Source organism: Taudactylus pleione, unplaced genomic scaffold, assembly GCF_031769625.1.
Source record: "Taudactylus pleione unplaced genomic scaffold, aTauple2 ptg000121l, whole genome shotgun sequence".
Taxonomy (NCBI): domain Eukaryota; kingdom Metazoa; phylum Chordata; class Amphibia; order Anura; family Myobatrachidae; genus Taudactylus; species Taudactylus pleione.
The window spans coordinates 18002445-18019060 of record NW_028284523.1 but is presented as its reverse complement, the minus strand read 5'-3'; the positions used below and the strand labels follow the sequence as shown (position 1 = coordinate 18019060).

Sequence of the window (16616 nt, the reverse complement as noted above, 5' to 3'; positions counted from 1 at the left end):
ATAATGAAAATGTTGAATCATAATATCAATACAATATTTAAAAATACGTGTTAATTCCAACTTGTCATTTACTATAATATAGGTTTCACAAATGAATAAAAACATTTGGACAACAACAATATTAGTGGTCAGTGCTGCTTTGTTAGTTTCCTGATGACTGTAATTCATGTAGTAAGCTGCTCTCGTCCCCCTCCTCTCTATTTTAAGGTGCTGAGAGAAATTACCAACATTATTAAATCAATTATGTACCCTAATTAAATTTTAAAAATAATAGTTGACCTTTTGTTTACCAGCTTGTAATGATTTAATGGATCTATAGAATGGAGATTGTCTACATGTGCTATACTCGAAGAATGTGTTAGTTGCAGCTGTCAGGGGTATATGGAAAGAAACTTCCTGCTCCCTTGTTAGATAATAGCCAAGTGGTATAACCCCAAGAGCAGTAAGCAATCAACTATAATAACCCACTATAAGGGACAAACAATAGTATGGTGCTAAAATATTTGTGTAAAAATTATGTATGTATATTATAAATACGAGTTTCATTAAGATTTATGCTAATGACAATGTAAGGAGTCTCTGTCTCTCCATTTTGAATGCAGAAAGTGTGTGTTGTAGCATATAAAACATTTTCCAGACAAGCTCTTTAGCTGATGAATAGTGTAAGAGCAGGGAAGGATGCGACCACTGACTACAAGCTGCCTATTTGGGCTAAAAGGAGGAGTTATAGCACCTGTCTTTATATTATAGTCATATATTCCTGCAGTACAACTGGGGACGAAATCAACCAGATTCACATCACAGTAACGGCAAGGCCATCATGCATTCATTCACTTCCAATGTGGACTCCACTGAAGTGGTCTGTTAGTTTACATTATATACATTTTGAAGAGCCCGATTAGAACTGGATGCTCTGTGAGTGACTTTTTAAAGGTAGTGAATTTACTTTTTCAGGTAATATGTTTTGTTAGAATACATTTCGTGTGGAACCTATGCTGTTGTTTGAGACATTTCATTTAGAGAAGGGGAATAGTTAATTTCTAATTACTACACACACACACACACTCTCTTTAGTATTAATTTAACTGGACATAAACTGGTTTGATTTAGTGCTAATTACCCTTTGAGGACTTACTGGCAAATCTATATTTGTTCATTGACTGTATTAAGGCATGAACTGATGGGGCAGTAACTAGCCATTATAACTGTTTTGCATACGTCCCTTATTCTTCATTCAGTTAATTAACAAACCAAACTGTAATTTATCTCTTTATTTTAATTTTTACCTTTTTTTTGTTTTATTTTATTTGCTATGCTACTGTATATGCTACAACTTGTACTTTCTGTTATCAAAATAAGAGGGATGGAGACTTCTTATTTTGTCATTAGCATAAATATTCATGTAAATCTTCTATATTTGTATATAGAAGATTTACATGATGTTTATTATAAGTCATTTTAGAGCCTTATTATTGTATTTCAGTGATAGGGGTCATAATTGGTCATTGTTTATTGCACTTGTGGTTATACCACTTGACTATTTAGAAGAAGCAATAGGAGTTCATACTAATTATCCATAAAATGAGGACATTCTACTTATACTTTAATTTAGAGCCCTTTAACACATTCATCAAAATGCATATTTAATGTAGCTTATTGGATGAAAGGAATAAAGGTCCTCTTAAACTAGGTCTGCTTATTTAAATAAAATGTAGACTATTGTGCAGGTTGGGATTATATGCGGGGTGACAGGGGCGGTCGTCCTGGGGCCCACACAATTTGGGGCCCCCACACACTGTCCCCAGCCCCTACTACTAACTAAATTTGGAGTACAGCACTTCGCTGCAGCAGGGGATTGGACCAGTGGGAACTATGGAGAGCTCACTCAGGGCCGGACCCCTGCGGCTTGCCGCCAGCCTGCCTCACACTGTTGTGGAGCTGGCTGCCGCATTCGGAGCTCAGCTCCAATCAGGCAGAGTTCGCCGTTCAGAGGAGCCCACTGTAACATTAGCCACTGCAATATAGTTATTTTTGTATATTTTGGTGCTGCGGTCATGACATCATGCCATGCAGAGAGACTGCCGGAGAGGAGCTGCTAAAGAGGAGCATAAGGGGGTCCCTGAGTATGGTGAGGCTACTGCACAGTGTGCTGCTGGGCTTGTAGGGACATGTGTGTGTGAGCCTGCTGGGATACTCTCAAAGGCTCAGGCATGCCGTCTGACAAGCCATCACATATGACAACAACAAAGTACTCTATCCCATACTCTATTACTGTTGTATGTGACTAACTATCTAGTTACCATGTTGATTGCTGGGCCAGATTAAGAGGAGGGGGAGGGCACAAAGGCAGCTTCCCAAAGACTAGGCAATGTCAAAGATATTAAGTGTGCAAGCTGAGCTGAAGGACTTCTGATGCCACAACCATGTGACCCACAATGGCAGGGGGAGGGGTAAAGTCAGTTGGCTAGCAGTTTTACTATCCACGTGGAGTGATCAATGCACCCAAATCAAGCCCACAAGGGTAAAGTTGAGTCCATCTTGAGCTGACCTTGCTCCGCTTCAGGTCACATGGTTGTGACATCAGAGGTCCTTTAACCTAGTTGACTTTCGACTTAACCACTTCCACCATTGCTGAATTAAGGATTGTGCCCTGGGCCTGTCACTTCTTGACTGGTCCTGCCAAGTCTTTACTTGTCTTGTCACTTCTTTACTGGTTCTGTCATCTCTATGCTGACCCTGTTACCTCTGTTCTGTCCCCCCTCTCTCCTGTTCCCTCTGTTATGTCCTAGCCCCATCACTACCATCCTTTCCCTGTCCCCTCTGTCCTGGCCCTGTCACCTCTTTTCTGTCCCTGTCACCCCCTATCTCTTGTCCCCTCTGTTCTGTCCTGGCCCTGTCACCCCTGTCCTTTCCATGTCCCCTCTGTCCTGGTCCTGTCACCTCTGTCCTGTACCTGCACCCCTGTCGCTCTGTTCTGTCCTGGCCCTGTCACCTCTATCCTGCCACTGTCAACTGTCACTGCTGTCCTGTCCTAATTTCTATGTCCTCTTTACTTTTTTGTCCCTACTGTCCTGTGCCTCTTACCTCTGTACTGTGGGTTGTAAAGTTAGGATATATCTAAAGAACAGCTAAATACTTAGAGGGTCATTCAGGGATATATGGAAACCTGATGGTTTGCATACATCTCTGATGGGATGTATATGAATACTCAGAACCCATTCTGCGATGTGCAGAATGGGTCCTATGTCCTCACATTCAGTGCCCCCTAAGATGCAGCCAATCAATTGATTGATGGGCTGCAGCTGTTTAAGGGAGGGGCAGCATTCTACAATATGGGGACCTCGGCAGTGTTAACATCCCGACCAATCTGATTAACCTTAGTGTTACTCAGATGGTCAGTGTTCATGCAAGTGATCCGATGGTGCATCCTCGGATGCAACAGCAGATCACAGAAGCATTATTGAAGCAAAAGACTCCTCCTGCTGCATTTGCAGAATTGCAGTAGCAGCTGTTACTGATTATGAATTTGGTTATATTCCTTTGCAAACAGGAGTCTTCCAGACCATATGAACTCTTATGTGAATAAAGAATATCAACTGAAGTCACCATCTGGGTAGGATCAATTTCTTCATAGGTTCCCTATCAGTGAAACCACCACATAGATAAGGAAGACTCTCACTTTAGATAAATGACATGTATCTCACAAAAGTTACAAGCTGGCATATCAGTGGCAAGCAAGCATGATAGAAGAAAGTATGTCCAAAGGATATCAGAAGCTGGTTCCTTGTTTGAATATGGAGCCACAGTGCTTTCTACTCACAGGCTTGTTTGCCCCTGATATGCCAGTTTAATAGCTATGTTAGCATAGAGTCAGACGCAACTGCAAAAAAAGATGCAAGGAAGGCTGCAGCTGCCTCTGACTACAAATCAGGCCTGATCAGACCCTATGAGGAGAATGTACCCCCTCCACAGACCCAACCCCTTCAACAGACTTGTCCCCATTAGGGCTGCTTCCAAAAGTTTCCCTGGCTGGTTTTCCATCTCAATCTGCCCCTGCTTCACTATCTCTGCTACAATCCTTCTGTCAACTGCCGCCAAGGAGCTTCACTAATCATTACAGTGAGTGGCACAGTCTTGTGAGTTTATGATGTCAAATCTTGTGAGACTTTGACTAGTCAGACCACAGTCGTGCCCTTATATTAAGGCTGCCTCTAAAAAATTTTATTTCTCCATAGATAATTCCGGAGGGGTGCAGGGTGTTCAAGGGGCTACACCTCAAAAGCTATTAGAAGCTGGCGTTAGTTACAGTGGGAGCTGGTAGAAAGGCGCGGGGGGGTAGCGGGTGTTAGCTGCTGCCAGAACCCGGGAACAGTAGTGGGCTTTAGCGGCGGCAGTGCAGGTGGCAGTGTGGACGGCGGTGGAGCAGGCTTTAGGACCTGGGGGAGGTAGTAGCACACAGAATGCAGGCTCGGATCTGGTAGATCCATAATACCTGCTTTTGTGTTTAATAAAAAAATGTTGTGGCCCCGCCCCCCAGGAAACAACCAGCACCAGGCTTTGGAGCCCCAGTACTGGTTGTGCTAAATACAGGGGACAAATTACATAGGAGTCCCCCATATTAAGCACAACCAGCACCAGGCTATTCAAAACCAGTCCTGTTTGCCAAAATATGGGGGATAAATGTTGTAGGGGGTCCCCCGTATTTAGTGCAACCAGCACAGGGCTCTGAGCCAGACCTGGTTCTGGAAATACAGGGGGGAAAAATGCATTGGGTTCCCCTGTATTTACCAGAACCAGCATCAGACTCTTTCTAGCATCATTTGTCACCCATATTTTGGCTCCAAAGCCGGGTGCTGGTTGTCTTCTAGGAGGACAGGGCTACGCCTTTTTTATTTATTTACACATTCAATTTTTAACATGCGTAGATCGATTTCACTGCTGCATTCGTGCATCTGTGACTTATTGATTTGATTTTCTCAGGTGCATACAAACTAACAGTGAGCCCTCTGTCACCCACTGATTCTCCCTTTGCACTGCACTGCTGCCACTGCTCTGCACCACCGCTGCTGCTGCTACCCCACACGCCTACAGTCATCTCGCACTCTGCACCTCCCAAACCAACCTCCTGTGTTAGTGTACCATTTTGTTGCCCTTCTCCCCTGCAGATGGCCTGGTTTGCTCATCCAAACCCTGATAGTTAATACATTTTAAAAAAGCTAAGAAATTCCATAGACTAAAAACCTTATGGTTTCACATGTTCCATTAAGGCTGCTTAGATGTATTAGAATGAGCACACAATTCTGTGAATTAGCAGCTTCACCATTTTGTGAGTGACAGCAACCTCATTCTGTGAGAGTGCTGCATCTGCACTTAACCACAGGGTGTGATGGCATACCATATCTGTATTGCGCAAGGAACACATCCATGAAGGCGTCAGCCTTAATGATCATAATTTCATTGCTTTTTGAAGTTTGAGTTGCAGAAAATCAATAGGTTTTGTGAATTTTCAGATCATGTCTAAGCAGCCTTAGTAGGACATGTGAAGTAAGGTTTTTTTGTCTATGGAATATATATATATATATATATATATTATATAAAACCTAAAAATACAAGTTCATTATATGCTTTGGAATGTAAAATACTGCAATATAGAACAAAACATATACACACACATACGTACTTTGTTAATTTTACTAATGGGGCCCTCGAAAGTTTGTTGCCCAGGGGCCCCCACAGACCTTAATTTGGCCCTGCTACTGTGTCATATGAATTACCGTCATTACAGTCTCACTACATTTTGTGCCGTAAATAAAATAAATGTTAGCAGTAATATGCAAGGCAAACTTCATTTGAATTCTGGTTTTCTGTTTCAAACTGACAGGACCCCCTAAATAGCACATATGCGGGGAATATGTAAGACATGCACCAAACACCTGTGAATAAAAATGAATGTACAGTAAAAAGTTAATCAACATTAAAAAATAAATAAAGTTTCCACTTGACAAATAATTGTTTCCATGTTTCATACTATCTGGCCAATTGCTCTAATTAAATTTGTTTAATAAATCATTAGTTGTTCACAAATCTGTAAACATGTTTAGTTCTACTTTCTTGCTTCTACAGTATCTCAGTTTTTATCTGGCTGTATAATACAAATAGTAGAAGAAAAATAATTAACCAATAAAAGTGTCCAATTTATTCATTACATGGTTTACATCAAATCAACTAATTTCTCTAATTGTAGCTAGTATTTTTCCAATTTATCCTGATTTGTGGACCAAATCAAATTTATTCCTTTCAGAGTATTTGCAATAATGCAATATTGTATGTTCCAGTAAACAAAAAGAAAACTAATTTGCTAATTTATCTATAATATGATCAGTTCTTTTTAGTTATGTGTCATTTAGGGGGATATTAAATTAGCCCCAAATTGCAGCACTTATAGGGGATTTTTTTTTCACCCATGCACAAGTAGTGAAAACAAATCCGCAATAACTAAGTGGTTAACAGGTGCCATGACCCTGATAATGCAGGAATCCGTGAACTTTTCACGGATTCTGTTAACAAAGGTATCGGGTGAAAAAGGGAGTCTAATTTAATAGCCTTGGGCAATAATACGTGAGGCTTGCCTCCCTTTTTCACCCGTGAAAACTTATCGGGTGTAACTGAATTCATCCCATACAGTAGATTGGCTCTAAATTGGGCTTTAATTGGTGATATCTTTTCCCACTCAGTGTTTATTTTCAAATATGAATCAAGCAAAGAACCTTTGATTTTAGAAGAAAATTAAATTGTCTGAAAGTTGATAACAAATTTAGAATATACAGAAGAGTTTCAAATAAACCCAATGAGTTGCAACCACTGAAATTTAGTTTTTAAAACCATTGCAGTCTTTTGATTTAGCATCTCTGATAATGTTCATAAGAAAAAAGATACACAGCACCATATAAACAATTTTAACTAAATTAAATTTTTTGTACCTGATGTATACCTGCATTGTGTACCTACTGCACACCTGTATTAACCCTTTGTTATCCTGCAACCTGTTCTGCTGCCTTTTGCCTTAATAAACCAGAGTTTGGTTAATTATTCATTGAATGAACATTACAAACTGCTGTCCCTTATATCAACACCTATTGGTTAAGTCAATAATAACAATATATTGTTGAATTAGTGAATTCATGATTTCAACTTTATTAACCACTTAACTGATGTTTTTTTTTAGTAAAACCGGTCAGAAATTGTGGGGTCTGCAGGAAAGCCTGGGGAGTCAGAGGAGATCCGTTCTGCACATGTGTAGAACAAATTTGCTCTTCAAAAACACAGTGGGGTGGTGCAGTAGCACCTTGTCAGCTGAATCATAGCTGGCCGTGTTCACATCCCATATGACCACGTCAGTTAAGTGGTTAAGACCATTTAAATATTATTAGCCATAAAACATTCTCCTACTGTATTTAATATGGGGGTGGGAAGACATTTAGGTTTTATTAAAAGTATAAAACCATCCCAATTTTTACTTTCTATTGTCATGCAACATCTTGTTGGATTGTATTACAATTAGAATATAACATATACATTCAGATTGTATTGTCTATAATGCATGTTAATATTTATGTTATGATAAAAAGGTTCTTATTATTGTATAGTGAAATTGTCAGAGACAAAATGCTAAATGATATAACTTATAATAACCAATATTTCATTAAGTTAATAGATCTAATCTGACAAGTGGGGGGATAATGCAAATGAAAATTACACAGATGTTAAAAATTGTTGACAATATAACTGTATGAGACTGCTTTTATAAATGTGGTGAATTTTTTCAGTAATGTTTCATCTCCTGTAATACTTCAAATGTATTTTTAAAACACTTCTAGGGGTATTCAATATGGGAGCGAAAACATAGTTTTTGCGTTAATATCGCACTTTTGACTTTTACACCGTATTCAATTTTAAAGACTTATCACAGGTTCGAAAAGTCTTTGATAAAAAATTGGGATAAGTTTTCACCATTGAATAGGTGTCTAAAAAAAGTGCAGAATTGGGGTTTAGGGGTGCAGGCTTAAAAAAAATAGCCTGCACCCCTGGGAATGACATTTAAAAAAGAACTGTGTCAAAAAAAGTTTTACAAAAAAAATAGGGACACCCCAAAAAATTAATTAAAAAATTGGGGTGAAAAAAAAAAAATGGGAAAAAATTGTTTAACAATAGGGCTATTCTACAAGTATGCAGCAGGTGTTTTCTAGAATAGAATTATAGCGGCAGGTGCACAATTGCAGAATTTTTGAAAACTTACTTTAGGGACATCAAAATATGCTAGTACCCATTTTCATGTACCCCAAATTTGATGGGACCACTTAAAAAAACGAAAAACAAAACCTAAGTGCTTTTCTGCATCACTTCTTCAATGTCGGGAAAAAACACCTGCTGCGTCTATTTAAATCCCTGACTTTCAATTACAGGCTAAAACGGGGGTACCATAGTGATCCCCCATGTTTTTACAACTTTAGGGGGTTCTACGATTTTTTTTAAGGAAAAATTCGTAACTTTACGCAAATCCAACTTCGGAGTCTCCCGTTTTCGTTAATTACATATTGAATACGGGGATAAGCGGGCGCGCGCCCGATACTTTAACGCAGGTAAAAACTCTGATATGAAACGTAAACTTCGACAGCAAAGTTTACGTTTCATATTGAATACCCCTCTTCATGTGAAAAGTAAAAGGAATATATTGGTTGTAATATTAAGGAACTGAAAAAAAATGTTCTCAATTTTGCCAAAGACTAAAATAACCTCTGTTGTGTAGGTGTCCATTCCTTATAAACTACAGACAAAACTACTCAAAAACATTACTCATTGGGCCTGATGGCTCTCTTCTCACAGACACAAAAAGTGATTGTTATCGCACAGCTCATGCGTAGAAGTGAGTGTATGTAATATTTAAGTAGCGATGATCTCTGCCAGATCTTGTTTTTTGGGAAATGGGCTGAAAACTGGTGGACAATACACAAGAGCCCTGTCTCATGACTGTTTGCGATTCTGAGTTTTGGGTATGGAGAATACAAGGCTGTTTCTGATGGATGACTTGCACCCATGGGCATCGAGAGGGGAGGAGCGAGTACTAATTACCTGGTCCCAGGCTAGTTGGAGGGGCCCTCCCTCTTACCTGTCAGCAGCCCAGCACATGCTGCTGTGTGCTGGGCTGCAGTGGGAGCATTGAGACTGCTGCCACTGAGCAGCAGCAGCAGTCTCCTCTCCTCTGCGTGGTGGTGAGAGATCACACTATTGCATTTACGCCAGGCTGACGGGCTCATAGCACCTCCCTCCCCAGACTGCAAATAGTTTTTTCTGTGTGTGTGTTCCATTATGAAATAAGGTTCTGGGGTACTGGAAATTAATTTTCTAACAGAGCCTGTTATTTTAAGAAAGCTAAGGGGCACTATTTCAAGTGAAGTAATACACCTGTTGGATCTTATGCTTATGTTTTTTGGATTCACTCATACATATTCTACTTATAATAAATATGCCACTAAGAGTGCTTTTGTTCTAAAAAGAACCATACAATGTAGACAATTGAATGGCCTGGGAAGAACATTGTAGGATCTCGAATGGTATCCGTGTGCAAGAATTGTACTTTACATTTAAAATGTTCTTACAAAGGAACTAGCACTGATAGTGCTTATTTTAAGCTGGATAATCACTATAAGATGGTATCTTTTTACATAGTAGTGTTTAGAATTTGGGCCAACTATAAAAATCACACCAACTGTATCTGGGCTGTAGAAAAACCTTCAGAGTAATGTAATGCATACTTCAGAAGTCAGTAGCTATTATTGGAAGTTCTGTAGCCATATAAAAGCACTAGGGTATTGGCCATAATGCTTTGGATTTCTGTGACCTGTATCAAAGTCACTTCTGCTATCCATGATAATTTATAGTAGGGGCTGCATTATTTTTCTTCTGTTCATTCATTGATGTGATGATATCAGAACTCATCAATTTTAAGCAATGACGTAAAAAAATCATTATTCACAGTAAGACATCATTTGCAAGGAGATTCTATGTACAGTATATTAACATTACTAAGCTATTATAATTTGCATGTAATAATATGCTCCCTATTCTACATTGCTGTACAAGGTCACAATATGAAAATAAATTCTGTAACAGCATGGAATAACATAGCATTTGTGCATGTTAGTCTAAATGATATTTCACAAAGTAAATACTTGCTAAGAAGTGTAACTGTAATTTTAATTTAATGTTGGTTGCCCTGCATATTTTTTCTGAAGTAATAAGATATGTGCTAAACAGAATAGGCTTGCTTCATTTGGTGCTGTACTTTCATGTTTTCTGGAACAGATTCTCTGGTTTGATAAAGCAGCCTATACATTCAAGTAAATCATGCCACTGATGAATTCATGTTCATGCATTATTTATGCAAATATACACTAAATAAAACCAGGGCCTGCAACTTCACATTCTCTTCTGCTTAATCCTTGAGCCATCTGTTGCTCTGTGTTTATTATTTATATACAAATATGAAAAAAGTAATACTCCAATAAAGTCCTGAATACTTGCTATAAACAGAACAGCATGCAATACACACCATACTCATGTGAATAAAGTTTAATATGTTAAAATTGAAAATAAATGTAAGAAAGTAGTCAATTAAGAGCCCAACATTTTTTCTATGTCAAAACAGGTCCCTACTTCCTTTTAAACATGTAATATAAAATACCCTCGCTTTTGTGCATTTTGTGTTATTAATGTTTATCTACTTATCACAATGTACAATAAATCTTGTTTGTTTGTTTTCCTTTCCTGTCTATTTTTGCTTACTTTCAGGCAAAGAAAGGGAACTATGCATTCTTATGGGATGTGACAGTAGTAGAGTACGCAGCCCTCACAGATGATGAATGCTCAGTGACTGTCATCGGAAACAGCATTAGTAGCAAAGGCTATGGGATAGCTCTCCAACATGGCAGTCCGTATAGAGATATTTTCTCCCAGAGGTAATAGAAGTCTTCGTCCATTTGTTCTCAAGTTAACATCTTTTGTACTGTAACAAAGGAGATGATGCTCCTTGCTGACAGGAGTCTAGACCATGTCTAATCGTGAATGGGGAACATCTATGACAAAAGAGAGATAATATCAATGTACTGTATGTCTACCACGTCTGCTATCGATTATTTAGTAAATGTTCTCGAGGTTGGGTGCAGTCTATTCACTGAATAATAATACAAATACAGCTATAACCACAGTGTCTGCATTTTCTGTGGTTTTACAGCATTCTAAACAAGTCTTTCAATTTTACAGACTTACATGAGGCTTATGGCTATGAAACATTTTAAACAGAGGAGAAGGCCTGTGTGCACTATTCATACAGGTCCCTCCTCCTCATGCTTGTGCGTGCACTGGGCCAGAGTCTAATGTACATGCACATCTCTCCAGGAAAATGACACAAATACCATAATTCCAGTGATTTCTGCAGGATACCGGAAAGGTAAGTATAGTCAGGCTGAGTGGTGTGGCCCCCTCCTTTCCTCAGAGGTTCATGTGCACTAGGGTGGGTAGAAAAAAAATTGACACAGATTAGAATATTTTGTAATCAGGTGAAAGCAGTTTTGGGGCACATATTTTTAACAAAGAAGTTGTTTTAGGTGAAAATGCTTCACTTGAACTCAGTCAGATACAAATCTTTGGAATTGACATTTAAGAGGGTGTCCGTGCCCCCTCCCCCCGAAAAAAGGCCAAAATAGGGCAATTTTCCACAATATGCCATCTTTGCTGCGTGTGCTCCAGAGAACAACTGGCACTATTTCAGGTATGGACAACGGAAGCTCACCATCGAATGCTGGCAGGACTTCCACCATTGAAACTTTTGATGCAATGATAACTAACTACTAATGCGCATTTGTGATGTGGAGCTTTCAAGCTTTCTTGGCTTAAAATCATCTTTGCTGGTATTTGAATCACTTTTAGATTCACAAGAAGAATGCTGTGTGATATAACCTACGTGTGAAAGTTGAATAACAGATGAATGCAGTGAAAGATCCAAGAGCTAAGTCATCAGTCTGTGCTGGTACATGTGTGTCTTTCCTGTTTAGATGCTCTCTGAGTGCTTCAGTTGCCTTAACATCTATCATCCTTTAAACATAATCCTGGAAGTTCGTTGGTTGTTCAAAAACTCTCGTTCAGAAAGAAGAACCTTTCTTGACTTGTTGTACAGTAAGTGTATGATTCCATGGGCTGGCACTTGCAAGCTGCAACATTCTTGTAGTGAATCTAAAAGTGATTCAGACACCGGCAAAGATTATATATGCAAATCATTTAAATAGTTTTTACCATCGAATACTTACAATGCAATGGTTATTTTCTTCAAGTGCTCGCTAGGGATAGTAAAAATTATCCAACTAAGTTGTAATTTTGCACACAAGTTACTGTTATGGACCCACAACTTTTCTGCACTATTGGAATTTCAAACTCGCAATATTGGTGTTTTCCACCCACCCTAATGTGCACCACACAACCTGTACCCATTATAAAGTTGAATATATAAGTTATAAAGATGAGAAACTCTAGTATGACTGTGTCTGCTCTTGTGGATCAGTGCTTCACAGATTCATAAATAATTAGATTCAGTAGTCAAATATATGTTGCTACTTTATCCAATTGCAATTCATGCTTAAATCATTCTGCTAAAAACTGTAGAAATATTTGACTGATTCACTATCAAAATAAGCCAATACTCTGCTCAGATACAGCACTCTGTACAAAGATTAACTGAGTACATATTTGACTAGTTAATTATCAGTGAATAAAACCTAATTTATTAAATGAATTAACTCAACAACAATGGTGCATTATACATCTATCCCTTACTAAAGTTTAATTATTATGGTTTGCTTCTCCCCAAAATTGTAGCATAATGTTAAGTTACTAAGATTAAATTTTGTGTAAAATATTTGAATTTGTTTGAGACTTTTGTCAGAAATATAAGTGTGCATATTATGCCCCACAGTAGTGGAGATATTTGGCTTGGTGTGTTAGTTGTAAATGCTAAAGCAGCATTACCCTATTTGCACACAATATAACAATGTAATAAAGTGTCCTACACACAAGAATGAATATTGCTTTGACAGTTGTCAATAAATGTGCAAACCACATTTCAGCATAAAGTACTCAGCTGGGAGGGGTCAATAAGCAATAGTCATCATCATCATCATTAGGAGTCATTGCACCAGCCCTCCAGACCCCGCAAGGGAAATGCATCCTAATAGGCATTCTATGGCTGTATCTACATTTAATTGAGTACCAATTATGTGAACATACACATACTGTATTCAGTCTACCCTTGTCCACCCATGCTATTCCCAATTACCCCTATCAAGGCTTTTTGATGTGCAAAAATAAATACATGATGTGCACATGCTCATTCTGGTGCTGAAATGCATGTCTTACACAACAAAAGATGCATGTCCAACTCTAAATGATCCTCTAAATATGTAAGTTACATATTCATGTCACATTGTTTATATAGCTTTTATAGCCAAGTTACAAAAGTTTGAGTTACAAAATTATAAAAGCAAAAATCTAAGTAATATAAATCTATTGCTACAGTATGGTGACCTTTGAATAATGCTGTCTTATGTCTCACCCTATATGTTTAAAACAGCCCTACTGTGATCAGTGGTGAATTTGAAATAAAACACACTGAGCTCCCAATTATTCAACTGCATGTTCTCTTCCTTGTTGCAGAGTGTCAGCTCGAATCAGACACAAGGACTGAGCTCATTGTGCTTTATTCAGAGCTTGCTGTTTATAGAATGTGTGCACTCTGTGGCAGTTGAGGTACATGTGGGATCATTATGAGAGACCTGGGACTTTCAGATTGAAATCTTGAGTTGAACAGGTAGTACTGATGAGTATGAGACATGGAGCATATGTGGGACAGCTTGCTCACTCTGCTCAGAGAAGGAATGAATTGACATTGAATCAGACACAATCCTGTGTATTTATTTATTACCAGTTATTTATATAGCGCACACATAATCCGCAGCACTTTACAGAGAATATTTGTCCATTCACATCAGTACCTGCCCCAGTGGAGCTTACAATCTAAATTCCCTACACTAGGGTTAATTTTGTTGGGACCCAATTAACCTACTAGTATATTTTTGGAGTGTATGTGTATATATATATATATATATATATATAAAAAATATTTACTTCTTGGATTGGACATGTCATTTGCTGTAGTAGTGCTATGCTATCATAAGACTAAGATTATTTTAGCCTGATTAATATGTTATCAGGATTTTTATTAGAGATATTCGCTGACCTCCGGGTTTTTGGTTTTGGATCCGGATTCATCTTCACGTTTAGATTTTGGTTTTGGATCTGTATTTTTTAAACAAAAATAAAAAAACAGCTAAAGTGATGTCATTTTGACCTATTAGCATACAATCCAAAACCCAAGTTCGGTTTTTAAATCTGAGTTCTGAACCACAGGAAGATCCTATCCCGGGACTCTTTTCAACTCGGTACCCCAAAGTGAATCCGAATTCGGACTCTGTTCAACTCAGAAGTCCCTATATTTGGTTGTTGTCGGTGCTCTGAGAACCGGACCCGCACATCTCTCATTTTTATATGTTCTAACATTCCAGACAGTGAAGTACAAAAAAATGCAGCATTTACTGGGCCATATTCTGTTCTCTGCAATATGTGGTTGTGAAATTCAGTTGTGCACGTCATGGTAGAATATGGCATCTAACATCCCTAATTTCCCTGCTCACCTTCATGGGGTGTGAGGGAAAATTGACCTTCCAACTGCACTTCGCAGGCACTGCCACTGATTTGAATCACTTGACAACAAAGTTGACTGTTAATTACCAGTATCATGTTTCAACAAGAACATTTAATTAGAAAGTGTGGGATAGTGCTGACATCCATATATAGCAATCTCTTAAGATTGCCCAGTCCACGTGACATTAAAATCACATCACAAGTATCAAATTAATTTTTGTTTACTATATCTGGCATCTGTGCAGCTCTTGATATCTTGTCCTATTGATTATATATCAGGCAGATATGGTATGTTACAATTTTTAAAGCTTTCTAAGAGAATATTTATATTATTTTTTGTATGATATATATTTTTTTCTTTCTTAGACTGTAGTTTCTTTTTATAATATATATAACACATACAAAATGCAGTGTTGGTCTAGAATAGACATGAAACACAATTAAATCCTGTTACAATGGTTTACAGTAAAATTTCAAATAATATATGTTTATTAGAGATGTGTGGATTTGCCAAAACGGTATAGAGACTGGTTTTAATTTTTTTTTCAAAAAATGTACAAAAAAGCTAATAATTTGAGCCTTTTTTGTTCCTAGAGAATAATTAGCCTCAATAACATTAATTTCCACTACTTTCCAGTCAATTTTGACCACCTCCCAGCTCACAATTGTTTTCATCCAGTTTAGGCCAAAAGGTTGCACCAAGCTAGCTGCCTGACTAAGCTAAGTGACAGCAGTGGGTAGCATAAACATCTGGCAGTTCAACTTTAAACTAGGGGTGTGCACCGGCCACTTTTCGTGTTTTGTGTTTTGGTTTTGGATCTGGATCTTTCTTCGTGTTTTGGATCTGGATTGGTTTTGCCAAAACCACCCTTCCGTGTTTTGGGTTCTGGGTTTTGTGTTTTGGATCTGTATTTTTTTGAAAAAAAGCATAAAAACAGCTAAAATCACAGAATTTGTAGGTTTTTCTGCTCCTATGCTATTATTAACCTCAATAACCTTAATTTCCACTCATTTCCAGTCTATTCTGAACACCTCACAATAGTGTTTTTATGGCCAAAAGAATGCACCGAGGTAGCTGGATGACTATGCTAAGCTACACGAGTGGGCGGCACAAACACGTGACCCATCTAGGAGTGACACTGCAGTGGCAGACAGGATGGCAGTTAGAAAAACTAGGCCCCAAACTGTACATAATGCAAAGAAAAAAAAAGAAGTGCAAGATGGAATTGTCCTTGGGCCCTCCCACCCACCCTTATGTTGTATAAACAGGACATGCACACTTTAACAAATCAATCATTTCAGCGCCAGGGTCTGCCACACAACTGTGGCTGAAATGATTGGTTCGTTTGGGCCCCCACAAAACAAGCTGGCAATTAATGTGTCCCTGCACAAACTGGCTCTACGGAGGCAAGATGTCATCCTCATCCTCCTCATCCACCGATTCCTCACCCTCTTCAGTGTGTACATCCTCATCCTCACAAAGTATTAACTCGTCCCCACTTGAATCCACCACCACCGGTCCCTCTATACCTTCTGGAGGCTGGTCTCCCTGGAAGAGCTGATAATTCATTTTGATGAACATCATCTTCTCCACATTCTGTGGAAGCAACCTCCTACGCCTTTCGCTGACAAGGTTCCCGGCTGCACTAAACACTCTTTCGGAGTACACACTGGAGGGGGGGCAACTCAGGTAAAATAGAGCCAGTTTGTACAGGGGCCTCCAAATTGCCTCTTTTTCCTGCCAGTACAGGTATGGACTGTCTGACATGCCTACTTGGAAGCTGTCACCGATGTAATCCTCCACCATT

The 16616-nt window shown here is 38.6% G+C and overlaps 1 protein-coding gene across 1 annotated transcript in view; it reads left to right on the top strand.

Annotated features, from left to right (window-relative positions):
• The window catches only part of GRID1 (glutamate ionotropic receptor delta type subunit 1), a 326741-nt gene that overhangs the window by 269981 nt on the left and 40144 nt on the right, over nucleotides 1-16616 (top strand). Inside the window, exon 11 of the mRNA XM_088472239.1 lies at nucleotides 10849-11015. Within this exon, the coding sequence (XP_088328365.1) occupies nucleotides 10849-11015 (167 nt within the window). The remainder of the gene's footprint in view (nucleotides 1-10848; nucleotides 11016-16616) is intronic.